The 24,530-nt window shown below is 52.2% G+C and overlaps 1 protein-coding gene across 5 annotated transcripts in view; it reads right to left on the reverse strand.

Annotated features, from left to right (window-relative positions):
* Positions 1-24,530, reverse strand: part of KANSL1 (KAT8 regulatory NSL complex subunit 1) — a 98,725-nt gene that overhangs the window by 5,011 nt on the left and 69,184 nt on the right. For 3 of the 5 annotated variants that reach the window (XM_086767033.1, XM_086767031.1, XM_086767032.1), the window contains 10 exons: positions 23,635-23,776; positions 18,904-19,008; positions 13,662-13,777; positions 12,012-12,207; positions 9,036-9,201; positions 4,953-5,138; positions 4,397-4,558; positions 3,917-4,068; positions 1,485-1,603; positions 406-463 (listed from right to left, as the gene is read on the reverse strand). In XM_086767033.1, coding sequence (XP_086623159.1) covers positions 406-463; positions 1,485-1,603; positions 3,917-4,068; positions 4,397-4,558; positions 4,953-5,138; positions 9,036-9,201; positions 12,012-12,207; positions 13,662-13,777; positions 18,904-19,008; positions 23,635-23,776 — 1,402 coding nt within the window. The remainder of the gene's footprint in view (positions 1-405; positions 464-1,484; positions 1,604-3,916; positions 4,069-4,396; positions 4,559-4,952; positions 5,139-9,035; positions 9,202-12,011; positions 12,208-13,661; positions 13,778-18,903; positions 19,009-23,634; positions 23,777-24,530) is intronic. The other 2 variants (XM_086767034.1, XM_086767035.1) reach the window with 2 other exon arrangements.

Genomic DNA, 24,530 nt, shown 5'->3' on the forward strand with positions numbered 1-24,530 from the left:
AAGTACTGATCCCAGAGTGGAAGCGCTCACACGGGGGTTTAAGGAAATACCATCACTAGCAGTTTAGCTAAAATAATAACTATAGCCAAGTCAGTGGCCATGGTTTCTTCATCAGACTATTCCAGAAAAAGCTTGCCACCCAGAGAGGTCTCCTGACAGCAATGAGACCTCAGGTTCAGCCGTACTCAGCCAATTAATCCAACTTCTGCCTTCTCAAGCCCTTCCTGAAAAGCAACCTACACCGGGCTGGTTTCTGCAAGGCCAGTGCTGCCATTTTGGCGCCGTAAAGGAAGAGACTCCACACCTCCCTGCTGAGGTCCCTGTGCCGCTCCCAGCGTCCTCCGCGGACGCCGTTCAGCTGCTACCAATCTCACCCCACGTTAACTTGGGAAGTAGAATTCTTACCTCCTCATTGTCCTCATCAGGGCTCGCCTTCAGAGCGCTGATATCCACTTCACGCCAGCTGCAAGGCACAAATCAGAGAGCAGTCAGCCACAGGCACAGCCACGCGCAGCAGCACTCGCCCCGCACGCACCAACAGTCTTTTGTGAAAGGAAGAACACCGGCCTGCCACAACGAGCAACATACTTAGGCTCAGTTTTAAGCCAAGTGGCCAAATTTGTCTACCAAATCCCTACCAGCACCCTCCCACCGCAGCCCTTCCTCTCTGCCTGGCTGCTGGTGCTGCTCTGGCAGCACAGCTGATGCCTGCCAAGGGCAGAGGAAGCAGAGCAGATGCTGCAGCATTTCCTCCTCTTCCTCTAGCTCGGCAGCAGGCTCCCCCTCTGCTCTGAAACGGGCCTGGGAAGAGCGCGCAGGGCCAGGAGGAAGACAAGAGGTAAGTTGGGAAAGAGACCTGGAAAACAGGGAGTCAAAAAGAGGACTGGAAACCGGGCAGTCCGGGTGAAGAAGCTGCACCAGTGCTGCAGCAAGTTGGCACAGTCCCAGCGAGTACTGAGGTGTGAAAACCAGCAACCGACCTCAGCCACGGCGGCAATCCAAGAACAGCCAAAGGCCGGCAGCTCATCTCCTCGCCCTCAGCCAGGGCAGAGAAATTTCTGACTCCCACCACGGCCCAGGCACGGGAGTGCCTCTCCTGGCCGACGCGACTCAAGGCAACGGCCCTCCTCCTGCACCGAACACCGACCCAGCCCGGACACGTGCAGAGCTGGGAATCCACCAGCACCTTTGGCTCAACACGTGCAGCAGAGGACAACCAGGATGACTTCAGATTGCAGAGAGAGCCCTGAGCAGGGCAGCTGACTCTCACGCAGGAGGGACACTCAGACAACACACTCCCTAACGGAGCAAGTCTCCATCAACGCTACGATCGGAAGTTTTCCAAACTTTTTCTTCCTTTCAAGGAAGAAGAAAGCTCCCTTCCTCACCAGCATAGGCAGCGACCGGGACCAAAGCCCCAGGCCAGGCTGAACTTAAAGCCTGGGATGCGACAACCCCACCGGCGCCCGGGACCAGGCACGTACCTGGGTGTGAGGATCTCTTTGTACTGCAGCTTCTCCACGCGAGTCGTGGCGGCGACAGACATGGGGATGACAATGTTGTTAATATCGAATGAACTTTCGCCTCTCCTCCTCCTCGGCTGCTGCAACACAAAGACAAGAACAACGTGAGGAAGGGCTGCAGGTTTTGCCACGTCGAGTCACTGACAGAAAAAGGACACGGCCTCACACGAAACGGCCTGGTTTGACCCACAGAAACTCCAGAACCAACAGCAATTTGCACCAGCACGGAGTTCACCTACTGCTTGCTGGAAGTCCTCTTCCCAACCCAAAATCCCCAGCTCGGAAGGTACGAACAAGGGCGAGGGCTGCAGTGGCCCTGCAGACACGGAAGCGAGGTGAGCACGGGCCGCTGAGCTCCAGCCACCATCCCACACCGGCACCAGCCACCGCACAGCCAGGCGGCTCGGGAGACTGGTTTGGCTGATAAACTGGCCCCGCGAGAAGGAAAGTCTCCCGTATAATCCAGCTCCCTACTGCCAACGTAAAGAAGGTGGCGAGAACACCAGGAAAAAGGGAAGAGCCATCGTGTTTGGAAGCAGTCCCTCTGCTTGCGCCCCTGCAAGGGCCTGGATCCGCTGCGTGTGACCGTGACAGTCGGACAGGAGGTCACCTCGAGCTCTGACAGCTGTACCAAGAGCCTAACAGCTTCCACCCGCACCGCGCTCTTGCCTGGAACAGATTTTCTACAACAGAAACAAGCTCCACACTCATCTATCTAAACCTGGCAGAACGCTGGGTGCGCTCCTACCCTCTGTCTATCCAAAAAACCTCCCCCGAACCTGGGACAGCAGCACCGCCGGTACAGTGACACGAATCCTCACGGATCAGCTTGATACGCAAATGACTCGTCTTCCTACCGGAGTCACCTGCAATTTCCCCGCTTCTCCGCCTCCCTGGATCCCTGCAGCTTGCAGCGCAAAACCACGCGGGAATCCCGCTGCAGGAACCACCGCACCCAAAGCCCGGGGCGAAGCTGGAGTGGGTGGGCAGCTACCGGCATGGCAGCAAGGAAACCCCCGCGTGGTGCCCCTGGCAGCAGCCAGGCCTGACCTGCCGGCTGGGGAGCACATGCCAACCCGCACCAGACTGCGGCACTTCAACGCACGACTTGGACCCTGGAGCCCAGAGCCCGGCACCTGCAATGCTCTTGCAGGACTCGCTCGCTGAAGCCACTTCATCTTGCTTTTCTGAACGAATATGCGAAAGAGTATCCAAAAAAGCAGCAAGAGAAAACCAAGATCCGCATGCGAAGGACAAGAAAGTGTCATTCTGACACACCAGGGCTGCTAAGAGCTGTCCTCTTCTCCGAGACACCTAGCACCTTCAAGCCAAACTACTACTGCTTGCCGGGTTCTTCAGAGAACCTGTGCTTCACGGACGACGAAACACCAAACCTCGCGATGATGGAATCCAGCTGGAACCTGGCATCTCCACAGCAACAAGCTTGGAAGAAGGGTGAGTGCAAGGGCACAGGCACCCAAGCTTGAGCTGGAAGCAGCGTCCTCAGCTCTGACGTGGACAGATGCCTCTTAACCACCCTGGTTTTGCCATCAGGGTTTGAGGCAATCTGCTCTGTCATCCCTCGGTCACAAGAAGCTTAGTCTGGGGCACAAACTGCTAACGGGAGTGCTTAGAGGCCAGGTTCTTCAGTGCGACACTCAGGAGTTCAGCAGAATTCAGCCCTTTCATCAAGGGCTTCTGTGAGCGCTGGTCAGGTGCTGGGAGGACAGACGACGCCTGGCGAAGGAGCTGTGTCACTGATCCGTCCCGGAGCGCAGCGGGAGGGAGCGATGGTCCTGCTCACTGACAGCTTTTGGACACGGCTTCAGAAAGGTCCCAGATCCTCTGGCCCTTCAGCGTTTTGGGAGGCCGGGCGTGTCTCAGAAGACAGTATGAGTTAAGCCACCGCTGAAGCTTGCATACAGATGACAGTTAAGATCCCGGCCACCACTGATGTACCGCTGCCCCGTGACTCAGCCCAGCCCCGCATACAGCCCAGTGCCACCAGGGTCACGCAGGGAAAGCTGTCCCAGTGGAAGCACCGCTGTACCAGCAGCAGCACACTGCTGGTGCTCGGCTCTTCCACCGCTCTTCCCAGCATTCCCCGACAGCTCCAAACCCCAAAACCTGGATGTGGAGCAAAGCCAGGACAGGATTATTTACCAGCAGGTACTGAGCTGACAGCGAACCCTGGCTCTCCGCACAGCCACCGTTGATCCAGAACTTCAGCAGACCCAGAGTCAGAGTTAAAAAACCACTCCTACCATCAACGGGCCCAGCACGAGACACACCCTGAGCATCCTCGTGCCCAAGATGCCAAAACTGCTCAGAAGTTGAGACTCCATGATGGAGCTGGGCTCAGAAACCTCTCCAAAAAGGCACCAGATACTTACGGCTGCGCTGGATGCGCCCTGTGAACTCGCGCTGGCGGGAGCGGAGCCTTCCGAGGAGGTGGACAGTTGCCGTGCTATGGGGCTGTGAGGTGTGGGAGTCGCAGCCGCTGACAAGTAGCTTGGGCCACCGACGTCTGTGTGATGCTTCAACACTACACAAGGAGGGTGGGAGAAAATGAAAAACGGCATCAGCAAAAAATAAACCAAAGGGAGGTGGCGGTGGACAGAAAAGGACTGTGTGCACCAGAAACGGCCAGTGCTGAGGAGCACTTTGCATGAAAGAGAAGCACCTTCCAACGGCGGCTGCCAGCCTGAGAGGCCCTGGGGGAAGAAGCAGTTAGAGCACACACGGCGTTGCTGCGGTGGCGACAAGGCCCAGAAGCAGTGCGTTCCCCCTTCTCTGAGGCTGAAGGGGGGCATGAGGCTGGGTACGCAGCAAAGCCCAAGCTCCCCCCGAGAGACCTGGCCGTGGGAGCCTACCTTCACTCCTCTCAGACGAGCAGTCTCGCAATCGCTTTTTGTCATAGGCAGGAGGCTGGACAAGCGAGCGCTCTGGCGCTCTCTCGGCCTTGGACACGGCCGTAAAATCGTCTAAAGGCGGCCTGTGTGCCTTGTCTGGTTGGATTTTTTGATGTGAGCGCTCTGAGGAGGGGAACAGAGAAAGAGCTATGAAACGCCTGTTTTCACCTCTCTTTCTGTTGGCACAGGAGACTCGGGCAGAGTTCACCAGCTCCACAAACCCAGACAGGTCCATCAGGGTGCTGGAGGGACGTGCTCAGAGCTGAACGAGCCGCAGTACTGCCCACGCCAGCGCGAGCGCAGCCTCAGACTGATCGGGGAGAGCTCCCTACGAACGGAGACCAGCCTGCACCTCACAACCTGCACACGCTTCACCTTCAGCCCTGGCCTCATCCCCAGGAGCTGAAGTTGAAGGGAATCATCCTCCTCCTCCTCCTCTCTCCTCCCGGATCGCGCTGCTGTTGGGTACAAAACCAGGCAACTTTCTGCCCGCGGCAGAGGCAGGGAGGACACTTACTGGCTGCAGTGAAGAATGAGTTCACCAGCTTGTGGCGGTCCTTGCGAGCAGGGTCAGACAGGCTGCTGGTAGGCATGGGGGCTCTGTGCTTGAGCGAGAGCTTTTTGGGAGCTTTCATCTTCTCGTAGGGTTTGTTCTGCCACTGAGATTTCAACATGCTCTGGAAGTGCAGGCTCATCGGCACATCTGCAGAGGGATACAAAACACAGCACTCAAATTAACTAAATTACACACCAAAAAGCTGCTGTACCACAATCCTCTCCCAGTTGCCCCAGTAAGAACAGTCCTTGACAAGAAGAGAGGCACCAACTTGCTATAAAACCTAGGCTTGCCTACGCCTTCCTCATGGTCAGGGAGGACCTAATATTTCTGATCTGAAGCTCGGTAAGAGAAGCACATTCCTTCAGGATTCACAGCCCAAGCGTACTCTGGCAGGAGAAGGAAGTCTTTGTCAGGAAAACCATGCGCGTTCACCACCGACGGTACCTCGTGCACTGCCACGCTCAGTTCTGCTATCTCAGATCTGACTTCCAAGAATGGGAAATATCTCAGCACAGCAAATCTACAGAGGGATAGGCTGGAAGAGAGAAATTCAGCTTAAATCCTCAATTTCAGGTCAAGGCAAAAGCTAACCAAGTTCTGGACGATGTTAATCTGCCTGCTGTCGCACCTCAATCATCCAACACAAGCTGCGAGCGCGCTTCCGAGGCTCAACGAGCAGAAGCGGCGCGGCTCGCCCGGAGCTCCCCAGGCAGGGGCTGGGCGGCGCAGCCACCTGCGAGCCGGCAAGCGGACAAGTCATTACCTGGGCAACGGATGCATTCGACTCCGAAGTTTCTATGCGCATCACGGAAATTCAGAGTACCCGTCCCTATTTCATCCTGCCGTCTCACAACGAGCACAGGCGTACTGCACTGCTGTGAAATTTGGCAGACACGACTTCTTCTCCCGTTCCTCAAGCTTTGCTTCTCCCAGATCCCACACAGGCGGGCACTCCTGACCTGAGCCGAACGACAGACCGCTACTGCGGTTATTCGGTGTACTCCTTGTGCAGACAGGCTAGGGTAGACTACAAAACCCATGAACAGGAGCAGCAAACCACTTCAGCCCCAGAAGTCCCACAGATCAGCCTGCCTTTCACACCCACAGCTTCAGACTTCAGGTATGGTCACCAACCACTGCTGCCCAAGGCTCCTCCGAGGCCCAGCTCCATTTCACACGTCGGAGGGCCAAAATCCTAGCTTGGAAAAGGATTCAAATCTTTAGGGCTAACCACAGAACGACTGAGACATGGATTTATCTTCTCCAACTGCACCCTAAGATCACTGTACACCAGCATCTGTGCTCCGACACGGCACCCATCTGCTCTCCTCCCCCAGTACAGACCAGCAGGACACGCAGCCCGACGCGAGCTCACGCTGCTGCAACCGGAAGTTAAAAGCCCTAAGGTGAGCACCAGTAGCACAAACATCCCTCCCCCACATCTCAAGCTCACATAACGTTTCCACAAGGACTCTGAAGCAATCCTGGTCAGAGAGGAACCTTCCCAGGCCCGGCACGAGGAACAAAGCTCCTCGCGCTGCAGAAGGGCCGCACAGGCTATCAGGAGCTGCCATGGGGTTTGGAAACTGCATCTGCGTCATCTCAGAGGGCAAGCGGAAGAGATTCCAGCCCTGTTGGTAGCCTCAATGCCTGGTATCCGAACCCCTCCCCAAAATTTCCCCACCAGTTCCAGGGACGGGAAAGCCCCAGCAGATCTGGCCAGGCAAAAAGGACGGAGAAGCTGGCAGAGCACGGGCTGGAGTCGGCTGTTGTTAACGGGGAACGTGACTCTCAGGAAAAAGCCTGGACTGCTGCATTTCAGGTACCTGAACAGTTAAAGCTCTGGTTTAGCCCCATCCACTTCCTAAGGAAGAGCTACCACAGCGCAGCGGCAGCTCCTGGGCCACCGCTGGTTTGTGGAGACTCGGCCCAAAGAACAGACGGTGGCCGTGTCTCCACACTCTTCACTGCGTTGAAGTCATCTGACCTCAGGAAAATGGCCTCTTCTCTGTTAATTTTTTGCTTTCTCCTGCACATTCATCCCATCCCAGCAGCCTGCACATCTGTGGAAGGAGGGGAAAATGGCAGGACAAAATATTGTCAGCGGAAAACGAGTTATTTGCTGGTTTGCCACTGTCCTGCTGGCAGCACTGGTGGTACTGGAGTCTCTGCAGCAAGTGACACAGTCACTCCTCCTCCTCCTCCTCGGTCAAGTGGTGCAGGCCTCCCGGGGACCGGCAGATGGCAACCGCAAGGAGCCCAGAGCCCGGGCTCTCCTCCTCCCCACCAAGGTTATTACATCATCTGAAAATCCCCACCGAGACATCAGAGCAACCAGGAAAAAAAAAAAGAAAAAAAATAAATGGAAGGGGACAAAGCGCTGACGAAGCGCAAGTGCAAGGGGTTAAAAGCTGCTACGCCTGCGCCCCGCTCTTGCCAGGAGAATAAACGGATCTTTTTCCTCCTGCGGTGCCTGGCAATTTTGCCCTTGGCAAACAGCACCGGAGATCCCGGCTGCTGGCTCTGGAGCAGCCCCGGAGAGACGGGCTCCAAGCGAAAGTCAGCACACGCTCCCGGCTCTGCGGCCAGGCTCCATCCAGCTCCGCCAGCGAATACGAACGGAGCCCATCGCCCGGTCAGCTGCCTTTCCAGGTGAGCCCCCCAAACAACGACGCGGGAGCACCCACAGCAACCTGCATTAATGCTCCCAGACATCTCGGTGCGGATTAACTTCAGGCCGAGCAGTTCCCCTACCTGAACACGTGACCTGGCTTTGTATTTCCACAGAAAATGATCCCCGTCCCCAAAACGGAACCCCAGTGAACTGTATCAAACATCAGCGTGTAATTACAGCTCATCTGGCGCTGCCTTGGGGGGTGGGGGGGAAGGGAAGGGGTATTTCTGTACACAGCTTTTCAGCTTGACACCCTGTAATTTCAAAAACAAAGTTCTGAATCGCGTGCAGCCAGAATGGATCTTTCGCCACGTGAGCTGGCTGCAGCCGAGCCAAGTGAATACGGGAGGAGATCATTTGCACCAATTTACCATTTTAACTGCAGTGCTAGTGAAAGATGCCAATTAACTGTCCCCAGATGCTCGCGCTTCCTGCTGTCACACGACGTTTGTGCAAAGCCAGAATTTAAACCAACACACGCGCATTCACCCAGTGTCTAAACCCGGACCAACCACTTTACACCCTCAGGAGCAGCAGGGACACGCGCCCTCCTCTCAGCACCGCCAGCGGCGTTTTACAGCTCAAGCAGCCAGGCACTCACTCCTAGAGAGGAATGGAACTGCTGTGATCCATTTACCGCCCGCCTCTCCTGACAAAAGTGCCAGTTCCCATCATCTGTGGTCCTGCATCTGTGATCAGAAGAAGAAGACAACAGGTGGACAGTAGTCTCACGCAAGCCAATAGTTTTTGGTGGAAGAATAGACTTGTATCTAATTTGGCAGCTTAGGAAGCAAAGGACTCTGGAAACTACTTATTTTCCCTTGGGAAAAGCCCCTACAGATGAAATCTGTGAATGCCCCACAGTCAGGGCTGGTTAGTTATTCCTCTTAACGATGATTAACCCGTAACACTGGGAAACCAGCGCCGTAACGGGAACTCCTCTTCTTACTGCACCCTCTGAACCATAGAAGATAATTTACAATTCCTTACAAGGTCAAAAAAATTTCCTGTGACTTAAACCGATCCACAAATGACTTTATACAGATGAATAAACTCTGCGGAAGCAAATACCTCTCCAGTGGTTTACAGCCACGCAGACACCAGCCAGAGAGCCAGGTCCCAGAGCACAGATTTCCAGATTTCCTCACCATGAGCGGGGCTCCAGGTCAGGTTTTCCCCTCCAGTAACTGCCCTGCTCCTAAAAACACTTGCAGACGAAGCAGCTTGGCTGTACCCAAGCAGATCTGCACTTCCTCTGGAAGCCCAGGACGTGGGCAGGCTGCGGAGCACGTCCGCGCAGCCCTTCGCAACCCACCTCAGCACCCCGCCTGACGACACCCCGGCAGCTCCGCGGGTGCTGTGCTTACCGTCCGGGAATGACAGGACAGGATGAATACATGAGTCCAGCTGGGAGAGGCGCTCCAGCAAAGGGGCATCATACTGGATTTCCAGAGTCGTCGAGCTTCGCGTGCCGCACAGAGCACACGAGGGGTTCACGTCACAGCTACATCGCGCCAGGCTATTACGATGGACCTGGAAAGCGGGGAGAGAATAATTTCAACATATCAGAGGTCAATGTGTTTAAAGGCTCTCTTCACACATTCCCCTTTGACAGCTCATGAAAAACATCTTAAAGGCTGATTTTTTTTTTAACACCTTGTTAATTTAGTCTCAACTCATCAAAGGACACCTGAAAACTACTGCTCACCAGCACAGACACTTTAACATCTACTGTATTTGACTAAAAGCCTTCATCTAGGTTGAACGCTCATTTACAAAAACCATGAGGCAGCACAATTCAGTTGTCAGAGAGGAAAAAAAAAAGCCTTTTTGAGTTCAGAATGGTCAGAGAGCCATCACTGTATGCTGACGGTTACAGGGACCTCTTTCCAGAGTGAAAAAGGGCGTTTCCCCACCTTGTTTCTTAAACCAGGACAGACTTCCAATACACGTATTTCTAGACTTTTATATACAGCTTTCATTTTGTACGAAAGCACTGCAGGCGGATGCACAACTGCATGTAAATCCCATACAGAGAGAGCAAACCATGATTCTCCATCAAAACAGAAGGACGTACCAAACCAGATCCTCCAGAAGTCTGTTCTGAGTCTGGTACCATTCAAATAATTTCCATTGACGCCTTGAATGGCGGAAGAGAGAACACCTTTAAGCCTTAGCAAGTAACATTAGAGCTGGGAAGGGCTGCAACCACCTTGAATGGAAGAGCTGGAATCCCACTTAGGGTTACAAACGAAGAGAAACGATCTAAAATAAATAAAATATAATTCACTGAGGGCAAATGCAACAAGCGGATGCTTCAGTGACCAGAGACGAGGAGGAAGAGGTAACCGAGCAGCAGATCTGCCCGGAGGATCTGGTGGTTGTTCTGGATCAGAAAATGAGCGTGAATCAGCAGTGTCGTACCACCGCTAAGAATTAACACCCCACGGGGCTTTACAAACAGGACGGCTGGGCAAGACACATGAGGTAATCCTGCCACTCTGCTCGGCATTGCCAACGTGTGAGCTGGAGGGCTACACCCAGTTCCAGGCACAGACTTCAAGAAATGTGTGCACCACACGGAGAGGAAAACAACAAAAAAAATAACAACATCCCAAAAAATACATCCTACGAGCAAAACCAGAAAGACCTGTGGCGTTTTTAGTGTAGAGGTGTCCACAGGAAGAATAACCACATCGACTTTCACACCTCGAGGAGAGCTTCTGAAGCAATGAGGGGAGCTGACCAGTTCACACCAGAACTAGGACTACTGGTAACGACTTCAAGCGGCAGCCAAGGCAGCTTATATTAGAAAGTTTGATTTGTTTGGTTCTGCTGTTTGAAAAACAAGACTAGCTAAGCACTCAAATAGCTTGCCTAAGGAGGTTCAGACAAATCGTCCGGCACGATGTGAGGATAAAGCAGTCTGCTCTGCGGCACCAGGACGCTGTGAGTGACTGCAGGAGACCTTCCTGTCCTGTTTCACAAGACCAGCCCTGTTTCCAACTCAATGCAGGCTACAGACCCACTGTCGTGGTTCAGCCCCGATCGGGACCAGACTACGCAGTCTCTCTCTCACTCCCCTCACCCTCCGAGAGAATAAGGAGAATAAGCTGCTTTTCCTTCCTACAAGACATCTCCTAACTTAAAAACTTCAAGTGACGTTGTATTCGTGTTGCGTAGAACAGGAGGCACAGTTATGGATGATCTCTACTGCAACAGCAAACAATCCCAGTTGTAGTTTCTGGTCTGCCACAACCACCCTGTGCAAGACGGGAGAGCGTGGTCACTGGATGTGGTATCTCTGCACCATGACCGAGCCATCAATCAGCTTTCTCTGGAATAACTAGAGGGGTTCACAGGTATCCCCTGCTGTCTGGGACATCTTCCATTCTTTGGAACTGCTCACCTGAACGACCTCTGCTTATCAAATGTACGTGATGGCTACAGTCAGTAACTGACACAGAATTAACAGCCGCTTCTTCAAACACTGAGCGCTCAAGTCAGCATCACCCACGGGGCAGTTTATCAACTTCCAAATCACTGCAGATCTTGCAAGCAGTCATTGCAGAGGTCTACCAGAAATACTCCAGATAAAAATGCTAATGAGTGATCAGTTAAGGTGAACTCAGCTGAGTGAGAATCTAGTTTGCTCAGAAAAATGTTGCTTTTGAGTTTCTCTTTAAAACTCCAGCAGCTGCAGAGTAAAAATTCTCCTGTGGTAGAGTCTGAAACACTTGGACTCAAAGGTAAGTGGACTTTTGCCATCTATGGTTCTGCAATCATGAGAGCTGCACGCACAAAAAGAGGTCCTTATGCCCAGGATTTCCCACCACCTGCTATCACGTCGGCAGGCTTTTGCAAGACATCCCACGTACGCCTGGTCAGGAAACTGCAGCTTTCCTTTGAGGGAGTAGCAGCGAGTTCCCAGGGCTGTGTGAACTCCTGTGCTCAGAGTTAAGGTCTCCTGACTCTTGACTCTTCAGAGCTTCCTCTGACTGTTCAGACTGTGCCACACTGAACTGCTCCGCCCAAAGCTCACCTCAGGCTGGTTGGTTTTAGAAAAGAAAACCCACACAGAGTTGAGCATCTCCTAATAGCTAATAAAAAACCTTCAGCCAATTAAAAGCTCTCTTTTGTTTCTCCTTTACTTCTCCAACAGCCTCACTGTCCTCCTCTTCATTTTCTTCCCTCTCTTAATAACCACAAACATTCCCAGAGCAGGGAGACGTCTTCATGCAAAGAGCAAAAAACACACTGGAGCAACACATCAGCACCTCATCGCGCTCTGCGGTGCGGAGGGTTTAGCTCTACGCTGCATCAGAAAACCAAAGAGCACTCACCTTTTTGGAAAGCGGCATAACGCTGCTGGGTCGAACCAGCCGTCGCTTCTTACAGCTCAGTACCGGGCGAGTGCGAGCTGCTACGCATGTTCCATCCGAAGATGAAGAAACCATGTTCAGGCGTTGCTTTTTATGCAAGAGCTCATCAGCTTCCTGGCCATCTCCCTGAGAATGTTCTGCCAGGCCAGGCTGAAGACTGCCCAACGAGAGAAGAGAGCACAAAAGACAGGGTTAGTCCTTCAACTGTCCCACACTACCCAGTGGTACCAGCCAGGTTCAGGATTCAGACCTTAGCAAACACTTTAGGCTGAGTTTAAAGCATTGCAGTGTCATGAGGCAATAGCTTTTATTAAGACGACTCTAATTTTTTGCTTTTATTTTGGTCACTTCCCATACTCTCCCACCGCTGAACCTTTGACAAAATACCTTTGCAAGTTCTGAACAAAAAATAGCATTAAAAGTTGGACACAGAGGAAGACCAGGAGCCACTCTAGACCCGGACAGCTTTAATCCTAGAACCCAGCTTCCCCTAGAATTACAGCTCAGGGCATCTTAAGACAACAGATTCTCAGGAGTCTAAATGCAGAGAGCACAAGAACATGTAATTTTCTAGAAAAAATATTTAACCTCGATGCAAACTTGGTTCTGGTTAATATTTGAGAACTATACCTCTAACAGCTCTCAGCAGCGACAACAGAAAGGCGCAATGTTAACATCAACCTTCCTGTTCTACCGACAAAGGACCTTCCCGTCCACAGGCAGAAACCCCGCGCTACCGCAGCATCACTACACCCTGCCGCCTCCCAAACACCAGCGCCGCTCCTCAGCTACGGAACCTTTCCACGTATATTTTACAAGTGTTTCACTTCTAAAAACACAAAACATGAAAGCCCTGTGGTCTAAGGCTTGGCAGTTCAAAGGCTGCAGGGATAACAAGGGCTCTGGTTTAGCCCACTGTTTTGGCCGCAGCAATGAGTTAGCTGACCAACACCTTCATACTAAGCAAGTGCAGCGGTGCTGGCAACGCTTCTCTAGCACCACCAGAACTCCAGAGCATCATCTGTTCAAGGGTTTTCAAGCGGTTCAACCTTGAAATCATCCTGTAGCACAGGAGAATTTCTTTCACTTGTTTTAATTTACTCACTTAAAGACTTACTCAACAAAACCAGCCTGGGGAAACAAAGAATTTAGGAAGTTTTACTCCCCAAACCAATGGGATTTGGGTTCCTTGGTATCGCTAGAAAACTGGGCCAGTGGTTACAGGTGGTGGCCAGTGGTCACTTCTGCAAAATAACTGCGAGCGGGGCACCGGTACCTTTGAATCATACCATCTGCACGTGCATTAAAAACACCCATGAAGAGCCAGTCTTGAACACGCTCATCGCATGGCTGCCCGTAGGGCTCCTTCATGTAAACACAGCTCAGTTTAATACCATTTTCAGAAAAACAATGCAGCAGAAAACCTCAAGCAAGCAATCTCCTCCAAAACGTTTCCAAGCACGACCTACTACCACGCTTTTTTTCAAAGACATTTATACTGTTACCAACCCAGTTAACTTACTACCAACCAGCATGTTACAGGCTGGTTTCCAATGGGACTTGTCAAGATCACAAAAATCCAACCCTTCCCATAATATGCAAGCAGCTTACGTGTTAATAACTCCATTGACAGGTCTTGGTGCTCCACAGGGCTTGGCGGGATGGGATTCAGGAGTATTCGCAGCAGAAATACCCAAGTTGTCTAGTGGCTGGGATCCAGAAACAGTCTAAAGAAGGATGAGAAAGATCATAAATTAATTTTTAAAAGCTTCTTAACTAGCCACAACTTCGTTATTTCCAGTTTCTAGTTGAGGATTCTGTGTGGTAGCCATGGGTTTCCACACAGGGCCTCCACTCCAGGGTTCAGAAGTCACTATGTGAAGAGGAACCCGGAGACATAAGGACTGCTCAGTGAGCAGGAGGATGGATCCACGACAGCGCTCTCAACGCAAGAACCAAAAGGACTTCAACACCCCTCGGGCAACCGCTAAGAAGCACGAGAGGCTGAGGCCTTTAAGGAGGTTTTGGCGTTTTGTCTTGATAGTGCAAACAAGTTCATAACCACCTGTAAACCCTGAAGGCATCTTCAGCGGCTGGACGTTGCGCTCTAAGTCACGGGGCTGCCAGCCCTTGTCTAAGCACTTTGAGGGAAATCGGGAGGAGAGGGAGAGGAGAACAGACTTGCAAAACTGAATTTGCATTTTAACTCAGTATCTGTGCAAACATGGCCCAGACAGCACTTTAAAAAGTACGCACCCAAGCTGTGGTTTTTGGACATAAGTAGGCAAAACCTATAAAGCTGAAACTGCCTGACAAACACAAAGCTGAGAACACCTTTCTGGCAGAGGGAAGTAAGGACTAAGCTGAAGACACACAGTTCCCCCACCCCTTCAGCCTCAGGTCTCAGACACAACCCCCTCGCTCTGCGGCAGCAGCAGGTACCGCGTGGCTGCAGAACACCACCCTGCACATCTCCCATCGCCCTGCAAGCGGCCTCAAGGAGGGGGGGACAGGACGGGGGGACGGGGATGACTGCCACCGCCGCTCCCAAGGACACACCGGCTTTGTGCCTCCTGCCAGTGACATTCGTGCCCTCCACCCCAGGACGTTCCAGCATGTTCACACCCTTGGCACTCATTGTCCCCAGCCTAATCCTCACAGCCCCTCTTTTTGTTTTCAGACGTGTTCCTCCTCCTGCCCGGGGTTAAGCTTCATTTCTTCCTTCGTGCGGCACCGAAGGATGCCCTAAACACTGGAGGTGTCAGCTCTCGCAGTGCTGCTCGTTTCCCAGTTGCTCGTGTCGGAGCCGGTGGCTTCCTACGCCGACTGCCAACGCCTCTCTGGCCGGGTTTCCCCCTCAGTGCACACAAGGGTGGCGGTGCAGTTCAAGCGCTAGTGAAAAAGAAGTAAAGGTCTGAGCAGCCAGCCAGCCCCCCTGCTTGTCACACACCCCATCTCCAAAGCATCGGGACTGCACTGATGCAAATCTTCCCTGCAATCACTCCCCCAGCTCACCAAACAACTAAACTCAGGCTGCAGCAGCCCTGGGCTTAACTGTTTCCAGAACAGCAGAGACTTTACCAAGGGAAGAGCAATTTCTACCACCACCGGTAAGTTCTGCCTGTTGTCTGTTTGAGGAACTTTGCTGGGTTTCTACACTTCTGCTAAAAAAGACGTTTCTCCTGGGGGGAGCAAAGACAGGATCAGGCCGGCAGGCTGGTCTCTGACACGCAGGGCTGAGATCGGATTGCGCCAGAGGCGTGGGGCAAGCGCGACGCGGCACCCCGGCAAGGTGAAGTCCGCGCAGGAGCTGAACGTTTTCCCTTTGGTTTCCAAAGGCTTGGCAAGGCTGAGCCTTCACATGACACCTCCGCCGGAGGCACCCCCGGTTCAGGAGGGCGGGTACACATGACTCATAAGCTCTTTTGAAACAGGGTATTTATTTTCTTCTCCAGAAAGGGTCTTAAAGGAGGAACCTCTTCTCCAAGAGCTCTCTCCGGCTCGCTGGCTTGAGATAGGGATAGAGGGTGACCCCTCTGCTTCCTGCAGATGAGGTGGAGAGCACCAATCCAAAGTCTGTTTATCAGAAACGGCCCAGGCTCACCTTATCACGCTGAAGCTGGGTGTATCCTAATACGGCTCCGACACGAGCAACTGGGAAACGAGCAGCGCTGCGAGAGCTGACACCTCCAGTGTTTAGGGCAGAGGCAGAGCTCTTGCACCAGCTCCTCCTGGATGCACCTCCCGACACCGTGCCTTCCTCCGGGGCTGGCCGGACAGCCGGGCTGGGATCCAGAGGAGCACTGAGCACATCAGAGTGATTTGATGCTCCAGCCTGAGCTGTTCCCTGTGTTTTGGTTATGCCTGGGGTCTGGAAGCCCAGGTCTTTAGGATGTCTAGGACTCTCGGAGGAGTGGGAAATCAAACGTTCAGCTTTGGGACACTTGCTGCACATGAAACCAGGAGCCTGCAGCCGACCAGGGGCTCTGACGGCAGTAAAGAAGGGTTGTACCGGCAGGTAGTCACAGCCCAACACCGGGAATGTCCCTCGTATTCCCAAAAAACCCGACAGGTCCAGACTTTCACCTATTACTACATACAAATCCTTAACGCAGGGACAAGTCGTACGAAGATACTCCATCGATATCTTTTCTCATTTACTATGAGAAGTTTTAAGCGCTCTCTCGCTAGACCAGCAATACAAGCAACGAACCGGTACCAACAGCCAGGTTATTTCTTCAGGGCTTCCCGTCTTCAGGCAAAAATATTTATTCGCATCCTGAGCTTCCAGTTCCCAACAGACATTCCCAGGCCTTCTCCGCAAAGCCCTTCCCTCTCCTGACGGTAGGATTGGCTCCTCCCAGGGATTATCAGCCACATCCCACATATCAAGCTGATGCCCCAGGACACGTATCCTGCGTTCACGCTGGCCAAGGGAGGGACCCGTGAGCAGATGAGATCCAAAAGAGGAGCTGGGACGAGACAGGATGGACTCCTGCTCTTACTCCATGTTGCAGTCCTGGCTCTTACTCTGCTGGTTTGGAGGCGGGAAAAAAAAAGGGGCGACAAACTGCGCCTAATTCTAAGCAGCCCAAAGAGTGCCAAAATGATAAGCTCCTCTCCAGGAAAGGCCCAAGAGATATCCTTCCAGTAAGCCTCATAACGCCCCAGGAATGGTCTCCGGGCTAATCTCCGGCTCCAAGCAGACGAAGGCTCTGACTCAACACCCCACCCCGCTGAGCAAGTCTCACTGAGCACAAACCCTCCAGCAGCGGGGTGCAGAGCCGGGTGCCCGAGGCAGCGTTTCCGACGGCCAACGCCTCCAGCGCCGCTGCAGAGAAGCTGCCAGTGTGCAGCAATGCGTGTCCACCAGCAGCCACGCGAGGAAGGGGAAGAAAAAGTCCTTTTTGGGAGGAGGTACCCTCCAAGACGGCAAGCATGCTGCACGAGTAACCACAAGAAAGTGCCAAGCAGGGACCTGCAGCCTGCTTTACACCAAAAATGTTGTTCACTGCTCTCAGTGTCTATTATTATTTGTGTCACTGTTACCTCCCAGGCCTGCGAGAGAGATCAGATCTCCACTGCGTGAGCGTTGCGGTAATAACAGCGTCCGTCTGAAGAGCTCACGCCCAAGTGAAAGGGGTGAGGGAACGGACAACGCCGGATGTTAGCGAACACGGCAACAGCGAGACGTCTGCGAGCAGGAAAACCCCACAGTGCTGGCCAAGCAAGCATCTTCTTCGCCATACGTCACAAATCTACAAACATTTTCTATTCTATCCATCCAGATTGCGTCTGAGACAACCTAAAAAAAGGGCGACGTGATGATTTTGTAAGTATATGGAAAATGTCTTTAATTTGCAGGGACAAAGTCAGCTGGGACACAGCCCTTCCACCCGCAGACTCCCAGGTGGAAAATATACTCACGTCAGATAAACATCACGATTTAAGCAGAGAGGGCAGAAAATGATTCTTCCTATCATGTTAAATCCGATCATTTCTCTCTGTTATCAGCTGCCATTTACGGATCAGCTCCCAAATAACAGCCAATTCATCAGCGCAGGAGCACGCTGCTCCTGAAGCCATCGGCGCGCGCCGGCACCGCGCGTGTTTGTCATTCTCCAAGCGCTTTTGGGGTTAAAGCACGAAAGGGGGCGGGGGGGCGCACACAACAGACGGACATCGCTGCTCAAAACCAGACACTGCGTAATGCTGGTGATTCAAAGACGATCTGCAGCGGCCCCTGTCATCCCAGCTCTCCAGGCTCCCGCTGCTCCGCCGGCGCGGCTCTGTTCTCATCTGAAGCACCATCTACTCTTCCAGTCATGAGCAAAACCCGATCATCGTACCGAATTACACAGCGGAGTTCTGGGCTCAGCTAATCTGCTGACTAAAGCCTTAAATTCCAAACACACATCTGAAGACAGAGTCAAGCGAGGAGTCATTTTATTACAAAATCACCTGTAATACCCTTTGCAGTTCAGCGTTAATCAAAAATTGCACTGTATTTCAGATTGTCATTCAGTATCAGGAAAACTCTGACAAAGTCTGGCCAGCTACAGGAGAAAACGCTCAAAGCACAATTTTATGGCCACTTCTAGTTACGTTTTTTATCCGTATTGGCTACACTGAACACCGGTCTGTGAAACTCAAGCACTCCCACAGCAGCGAAGCTCCGTTTCTGCCGGACAGAAAGGCAGGAGTGTCACAGCTCGGAGCGACGGAGGGACCACCTTTCTCCTCCTACTACACCACAACTTCAAAATCCCCCGTTTTAACACGTCAATGCGTCCCGCGGGATCAAAAGTAATCACAGCCAGGCTGAACGGCACGATCAAGCCTTTAGTCTGTGGCCTACATTTCTGCATTAAATAATAAATACCTGGCACTCCGCAGCGTTTCCAGTGCCTCTCCCTGAAATCACCAGTTCCCCCTCCAAGGGGTAACACTCCGGCAGATATTAACAGCCGCATCTTTAGCAGCCTTTGCTAACTGCGCTGCTCTCAGTTTGAGGTATTTTTGCTAGAGGGAAAGGATTAGTTAGGATTTTTAAGCCTCACAAAATGCTAATGCATACGACAAAGGCACCCTGAGGAACTCTGTTCTAAAAGGCGTTTGAATCGTACAATTTATTAACCCCAAAATAACCCGGGAGGGGGCGAGCCACGCAGACCAACAGATCGGCAGTTCTCAGGTGAAGTCCCACAGAGAGGTGCTTCTGCAGGAGGCCAGTCCCATGCTAGACGTGGTCTGAGCACCTCTCTCCAGCACAGCTTAAAGATTCAGCCTTCCCTACCCAAAATTCAGGCACGTGAAGCATCTGGCCCCAGTCACTTCTGCTGCTGGCACTTACCAGCCGGTCAGCCCCAGGCTCCAGCTTAACGTCAGCACTAAGAGGATGGGATGCATCATCTACTGCGGGATCAGTGGGTGATGCTTCACCAAGAACTATCAGCCCCTGGAAGAGAGGGAAGGGAACAGGAATTAACTGCGGGTCCTTTGGTCTCAGCAGGGAAACTGCGCATCCACCGTCCCCCAGGCACTACAGCCGCCGCGCAGCCAGGCTTGCATTCCCACCGCATTCTTCAGACGTGATGCCAAACCGACTCCCCTGCCGGCTGGATTTTCCTGCCATCCAAGCTGACCTCGGAGGGGAAGGCCAGCGGCTGACGGCAGATCACATGCCTTCGAGCCCATTAATAGCAGACAGTGAGCTCCCTCTCGGGCAAAACTGCTGAAACGCCGCTGCCGTCCCCCTTCCCAGCCCGTCCCCTCGTCCTGCGTGCACGGCGTTCAGCGAGCTGCGTGCCAGCCAAACCGAAGGGAAGGTTTTGCCGTAGCGCAGAGCAGGAAGCGCCTGCTTTCACAGTACCGAGCGGAACTCGCCGCCACAGCCAAGCAAACCATTTTGAGCGGGTGCCAAAAATCGACAGTCAAACTTGTTACTCTAAGCAGATTTTTTCAAAGAGGTGATATTCACTAAATTCAATAAGGAAAGAAAAATGCTGATAAACCAACCACTGCTATAAACCTGCCAGGCCAACGCAGAGTGGCAGAGCACTGCTTCATCAGGCTTAACAGACGTCGTCCTGTTTATGTTTTACTCTAAGTGACGCTCACTCTAAAGGCAGAACTGCTTTCCCTCTGAACAACACAAAGTAAAATAAAAACATTATAACTCTGCACACTCCGAGCTATACTATAACGAAACAAGCTAAAATGTGCAAGGGTTTAGGCAGAACCTACGGGTCCTGACTATAGTCAGGGCAACGACAAGCCAGAACAAGTCTGTGATGGGTCAAACGAGGAGCCACGGAAAGGACTGCTCAGATCAAGAACAGGCAAATACGTCATCTGAAAACAATTTCAGGGGTTGCACGGTGTGTCACAACAAAGTGAGCCTGGAAGGGAACCCGGACGCGTTCTGTGTAGAGAGGAGAGCGCTTCACGACTTCCCTCGAAGTCCGCAAAGTCAAATCTTCCACCTAACTGCGCATCACCACCCAACGCCACGGCTCGTGGGCGCTGACGTCTCCTGTGAGGCTGATGTGACACGCTGGCACAACCTGCGACACAACAGGACAGCGGCTGTCCCGAGACAGGGGCAGCCCATAGCTCAGGGAGTTTAAAACCAGACAGTTCACGAACCAAACACAACCGTACGAGGCCTCTGACCAGCAACGAGGAAAGCAGTCACCTTCTGGAATAAACATGATGATGCTTCTCTGGAGTTTTCCGACATCCCAGAGGGATGTTTAGTGGATGAGAGAGGCTGGAAGTCTAAACCCAGTTCAAAGTTCCCTCTCTGAGAGCAACCCAGCACATTTCACCACTGCCTCTAGAAACATCCTCAGGCACGCTTTAACAGAGGTCGCTCATCTCCAGACGGCAAGCGCAGGAGACAGCGGACAGGAGAAAGGGAAAAACCGGGACTGAACGCAGAATTGGAACCAAGGAAGATGTTCCCTTTGACACTCCAGAAAGCACCTGGGCTTCTCATCTGCTCAGCAAGAGAAGAGATGGGGGAGAATGAGATGGGGAAGCACAGGCATCAGGAACAGAAACAGCCACCACGGACTCCTGCCTTCAGTTTCAAGGAAGAGGATAAAGGGAGCTGCTCCGTGCCTCAGGAAGGAGCATCATTAAACCCATACACGGTGGGTATTTGGTGAGAAGTATGTTCCTTTCCTGGTGACTTTGAAGCAGAAGGCAACACTTAATGCAGCCTTCCCTGTGATAGTCACAGATTTCGTTTTCGTGTCCCCGTGCAGAAGCTGCGATGCCCGAACCCACCGTGCGCACCACTCCTCCTCTCCCAGCTCCGAGCCCACACAACTGCCTCTACGGCCTACAGACCTGCAGGCTGGCATCCTCCTCCTGAGGCTTCTGCTCGCTGCTTTGCTCCAGAGCGCTTTAAATCTCTGGTATTTATACACTTCTGAATAATAGAGAGGAATTAGAAGGTCAACACCAAATTTCCAGCTCCCTTTCAGGAAAGGGAAAGGTGCAGTGCACCTGAACTATTCCAGGGTTGCACAAGACTTGTTTTTCATCAGCGTTCTCCAAAACAAAGAGAAAAGGAAGGCCCCTTCCAGGATTTATGGGCAAGTTTACTGTTTCTTTTCTCCCATTCTGATCACTCATTATGGCATTAATGAGAAGTGAATTGTACAGGTCTCAGAGACAGACACAGGGACAGATTTCCGATGCCTCACAGCCCTGTAACAGTCAGCAGCTTCTGCCACGGGACTAACGGGCGAGGACGAGGAGTGACACACACGGAGCACCTGCCACCCACACGTGCAGGGAGGTGCAAAGACGCCGCGAAGGGGAAGGGGACCAGCACGGGGCCACACCTCAGCTCAAAAAGGCCAAAAGCACATTTATGAAAAGAAAAAACCCACCTTATTACCTTCCTAGACATCCAGCCCCTTAAATTAACTGCGCACGCTCCTCAAAACCAACACAAAATCAAAGGCACAACGTTTCAAGCATTAGAAAACAGTACTTCACAACTAACTCCGGACACGCGCTCCCTCATTTGTTGTTTTCCTCCCCGTCTCGCCAGGCTCCGGCTGAGCCGATCCAGCTGCGCTGGAAACACAATTACTGCCCAGACTCCCAGGCAGCAGCGCACCTTCGAAACAGAAAGCTATTTTTGACCGCCCGGTCCTTCTCTTGCTTTGATTGGACAAAGCAACGCGTCTCTCTCGAAGGGTACGCTAGGATGTAACCTTTAACACATAAAGGTAATTAAAAAAAAAGAATAAAAAGAACAGCAACTTGGAATTCCTGCAGCGGCTACATCTTAACCTCCTTGTGATTTAGCCGAGTAAGTCAGAGTTACGCTGACAGGAAAAACCAAGTGTCTCCAAATTCTTTAACTGTTGTCGCTGCGCAATTTGAAGCCAAATCCACTCCAGCAAGACCTGCACTGAACCACACACCTGTTTCTCTGCTCTCCTAGGCTCGTCCCAAGCTGCTGTTATGAATCTTACTCTGAGTTTTTCACTGATGAAACCAGAACACGTTTCACAAGGCGTCCTTGAGCTCAACGACACCAAGACAACAACAGCTCGGTGCAAGCAGCGATCTCCACGAAGTCCTAGCAGAAAGGTGGGGTGTGTGGTACTCAGAACGGCCACCTCCGAATCCTCAGCACCCGAACCCCTCTGCCACTGTAAGCGGCACGCTCTGTCTTCAATTCACGTACCAGGTTATCGCAGCTGGGGGGGTTTTGTTTGAACAGCTCACAAAAGATGACATCCCGTTTTCTGAAACCTCAGCTGTACTTCTCAACTTTGACATAACGCTGTGACGTTCTCCTCTCAGACCTAGCGACTGCAACCTTCAACAAAAACCTATGGGATGCTCGTAGCCACGATCAGGCCATCTCACGGGTCTGTCAAGGTGTGTCTGGTGAAAGCACCGAACCCTCATCAGGCTGAGTCTTCTCATTTCTTCCATTCCTTAGCTTTTACCTTATAAATGTTTAGCTATTTTGTATTTTATACCTAGAAACCACCTTGCATGATCGGCTTTCTCGAGACAGAAGGAAGACAATTCTTTCTGAAACTGGTTCATTAATTTGACACGCAGCCTGCTTCCCAGAAGCCTTCTGCTCTGATCTCGGTAATGGATTCTGTTCAGCAAGCCGTGCTCCTCCACCTGCTCCTTTATAGCTCACCCACCCCGGCAGCCTGTTTTTCCACATAGCTGCATAGAAGTCCAGGCTCCCTCCCTGCCTGCGCTTTCTACCTGCCCGGAAGCCTCTCTCCCCGCGACCCGGAGAGCATCACATGTTTTGGGAAAAGCGTTCGCTGGACTCGGAATTCCTGAGGATCTGTAAGCTGATGCAAGACCACAAGCCCTCTTGCGACAAGCTCCAGACATTCCTCACTCCAAGAACTGACGTTTAGACGCGCATGCCTGAACAAGTCTCAACAACACTCCCTTCCTCACCCCTTCCCCGCTCTCCCCCCTTCTCCCACCACTTGAGAGCAAGTCTGAAAAAACCAATTCCTTTCACAGAGAAAGGTCAGCACCTAGAAATAGTCTTTTTTTTTTTTTATGATACAGACTCAATTCTAAGCCTGTGCTATCTGATAGCATCGGAAGCCAACTTCCTCCACAGTCCCCTCCCTTCCTCACTAAGGCCCTCGTTAAGCTGTTCCTTATCCCCACCTTCAGCTGCTCCCAAAATGAAAGAATGAGAAGGTTGGTTTGGTTTTTTTTTTCTTTTAGTTTTTGTTCTGTTTTGGTTTTTTAACTCAAATAAAAAAGAGAAAGGCTTGAACAAGGGGGACCAGAAACACGCATATAAAAGCGATAGTTTTGTTCGGTACCCAGAGGCTGACTTTAAAGCGAGGTATCGCTCTCTTCACGTTACCACCCCGACCCAGGGAAAGGCACTCAGCCCATGCCAAGCAGCGTCACAATTAGTCACGACCCCGCAACGTGCTTTTTCAGAGATGCAGGGGGAAAAAGCACGACGCTTTGCATGCACATTCTTCACAGCATCAGAAAAGAGCCATTAGGAGGCAGACGAAGCAAAACTGTAGGTATCCAAACTCCCGGTTCTCACCTTATTGGCTCTGATCTGCTTGTAAATGTCCGTTTGCTGCCGGATCCGGTATTCCAGGTCCGAGACGTGGGCTTGAAGCCAATTCCAGCGACTGACGATGGCTGCACGGTCTGCTGCCCATCTCCACTCTGCCCTTCGCCTCCTGGAAAAACAGAGAGGGGAAGGGGGGATTATTTTGCGTGTGATTTTAATTACACAGTCCACAGAAAACCCAACAGAACCGACACAGATCAAAAGCTACGTACTAAAAGCCATGACTGATACCATCTAGCCTCTGCTAATAATTACCAACCGAGCTCCAGACGTGCTAGAAAAGCCATGCCTCCGCAGAGCAGCATTAAACAACTTTTGGTACCCAGTGACTGAAGTCCTGCCTATGCAAGCGTTAAGATTTTATTCCCCGCTCAGCTGAACCAGCAGCTCCAGTCCTACCTGGCCACATCTGCCAGACCCACTCGTCTAAGTCTTGGAGAAAACAAAACCCGTGTGCCTTCCCTTCCTCAACGCAGCCTCTTTAAAAAAAGACCTCTGTCATCAGTCACAACACGTGCCTGAGCGCCAGCACATACCACGGGGCCACGATTAACGCTCAGCGCTGAGTTTCACAACACACCATCGTTCGGTTTTAAGGGTAACCACTTTCTGGAGGCGAGCAACAGAGGCAGCAGCACCTTGTACAAGCTGCTCCCCTGCACGGAGGAGTTGCAAAGGAAAGAGGGCAACAGTAAACTCGATTTCTGCATCTGATGGCTTGACTGAGCAAACAAAAAAGCCAGGGAAAAACATCAGAAATTACCAAGCGAACGACTCCTCCTGATCGCCGACGCTCAGAGGCACCATGAGGGAGGCCAGCACGTGTGTGTGCACGGGGGAAACCCACACATTTTGCAGCTCTT

This window comes from Chlamydotis macqueenii, chromosome 25 (genome assembly GCF_036417535.1).
Source record: "Chlamydotis macqueenii isolate bChlMac1 chromosome 25, bChlMac1.mat, whole genome shotgun sequence".
Taxonomy (NCBI): Eukaryota; Metazoa; Chordata; class Aves; order Otidiformes; family Otididae; genus Chlamydotis; species Chlamydotis macqueenii.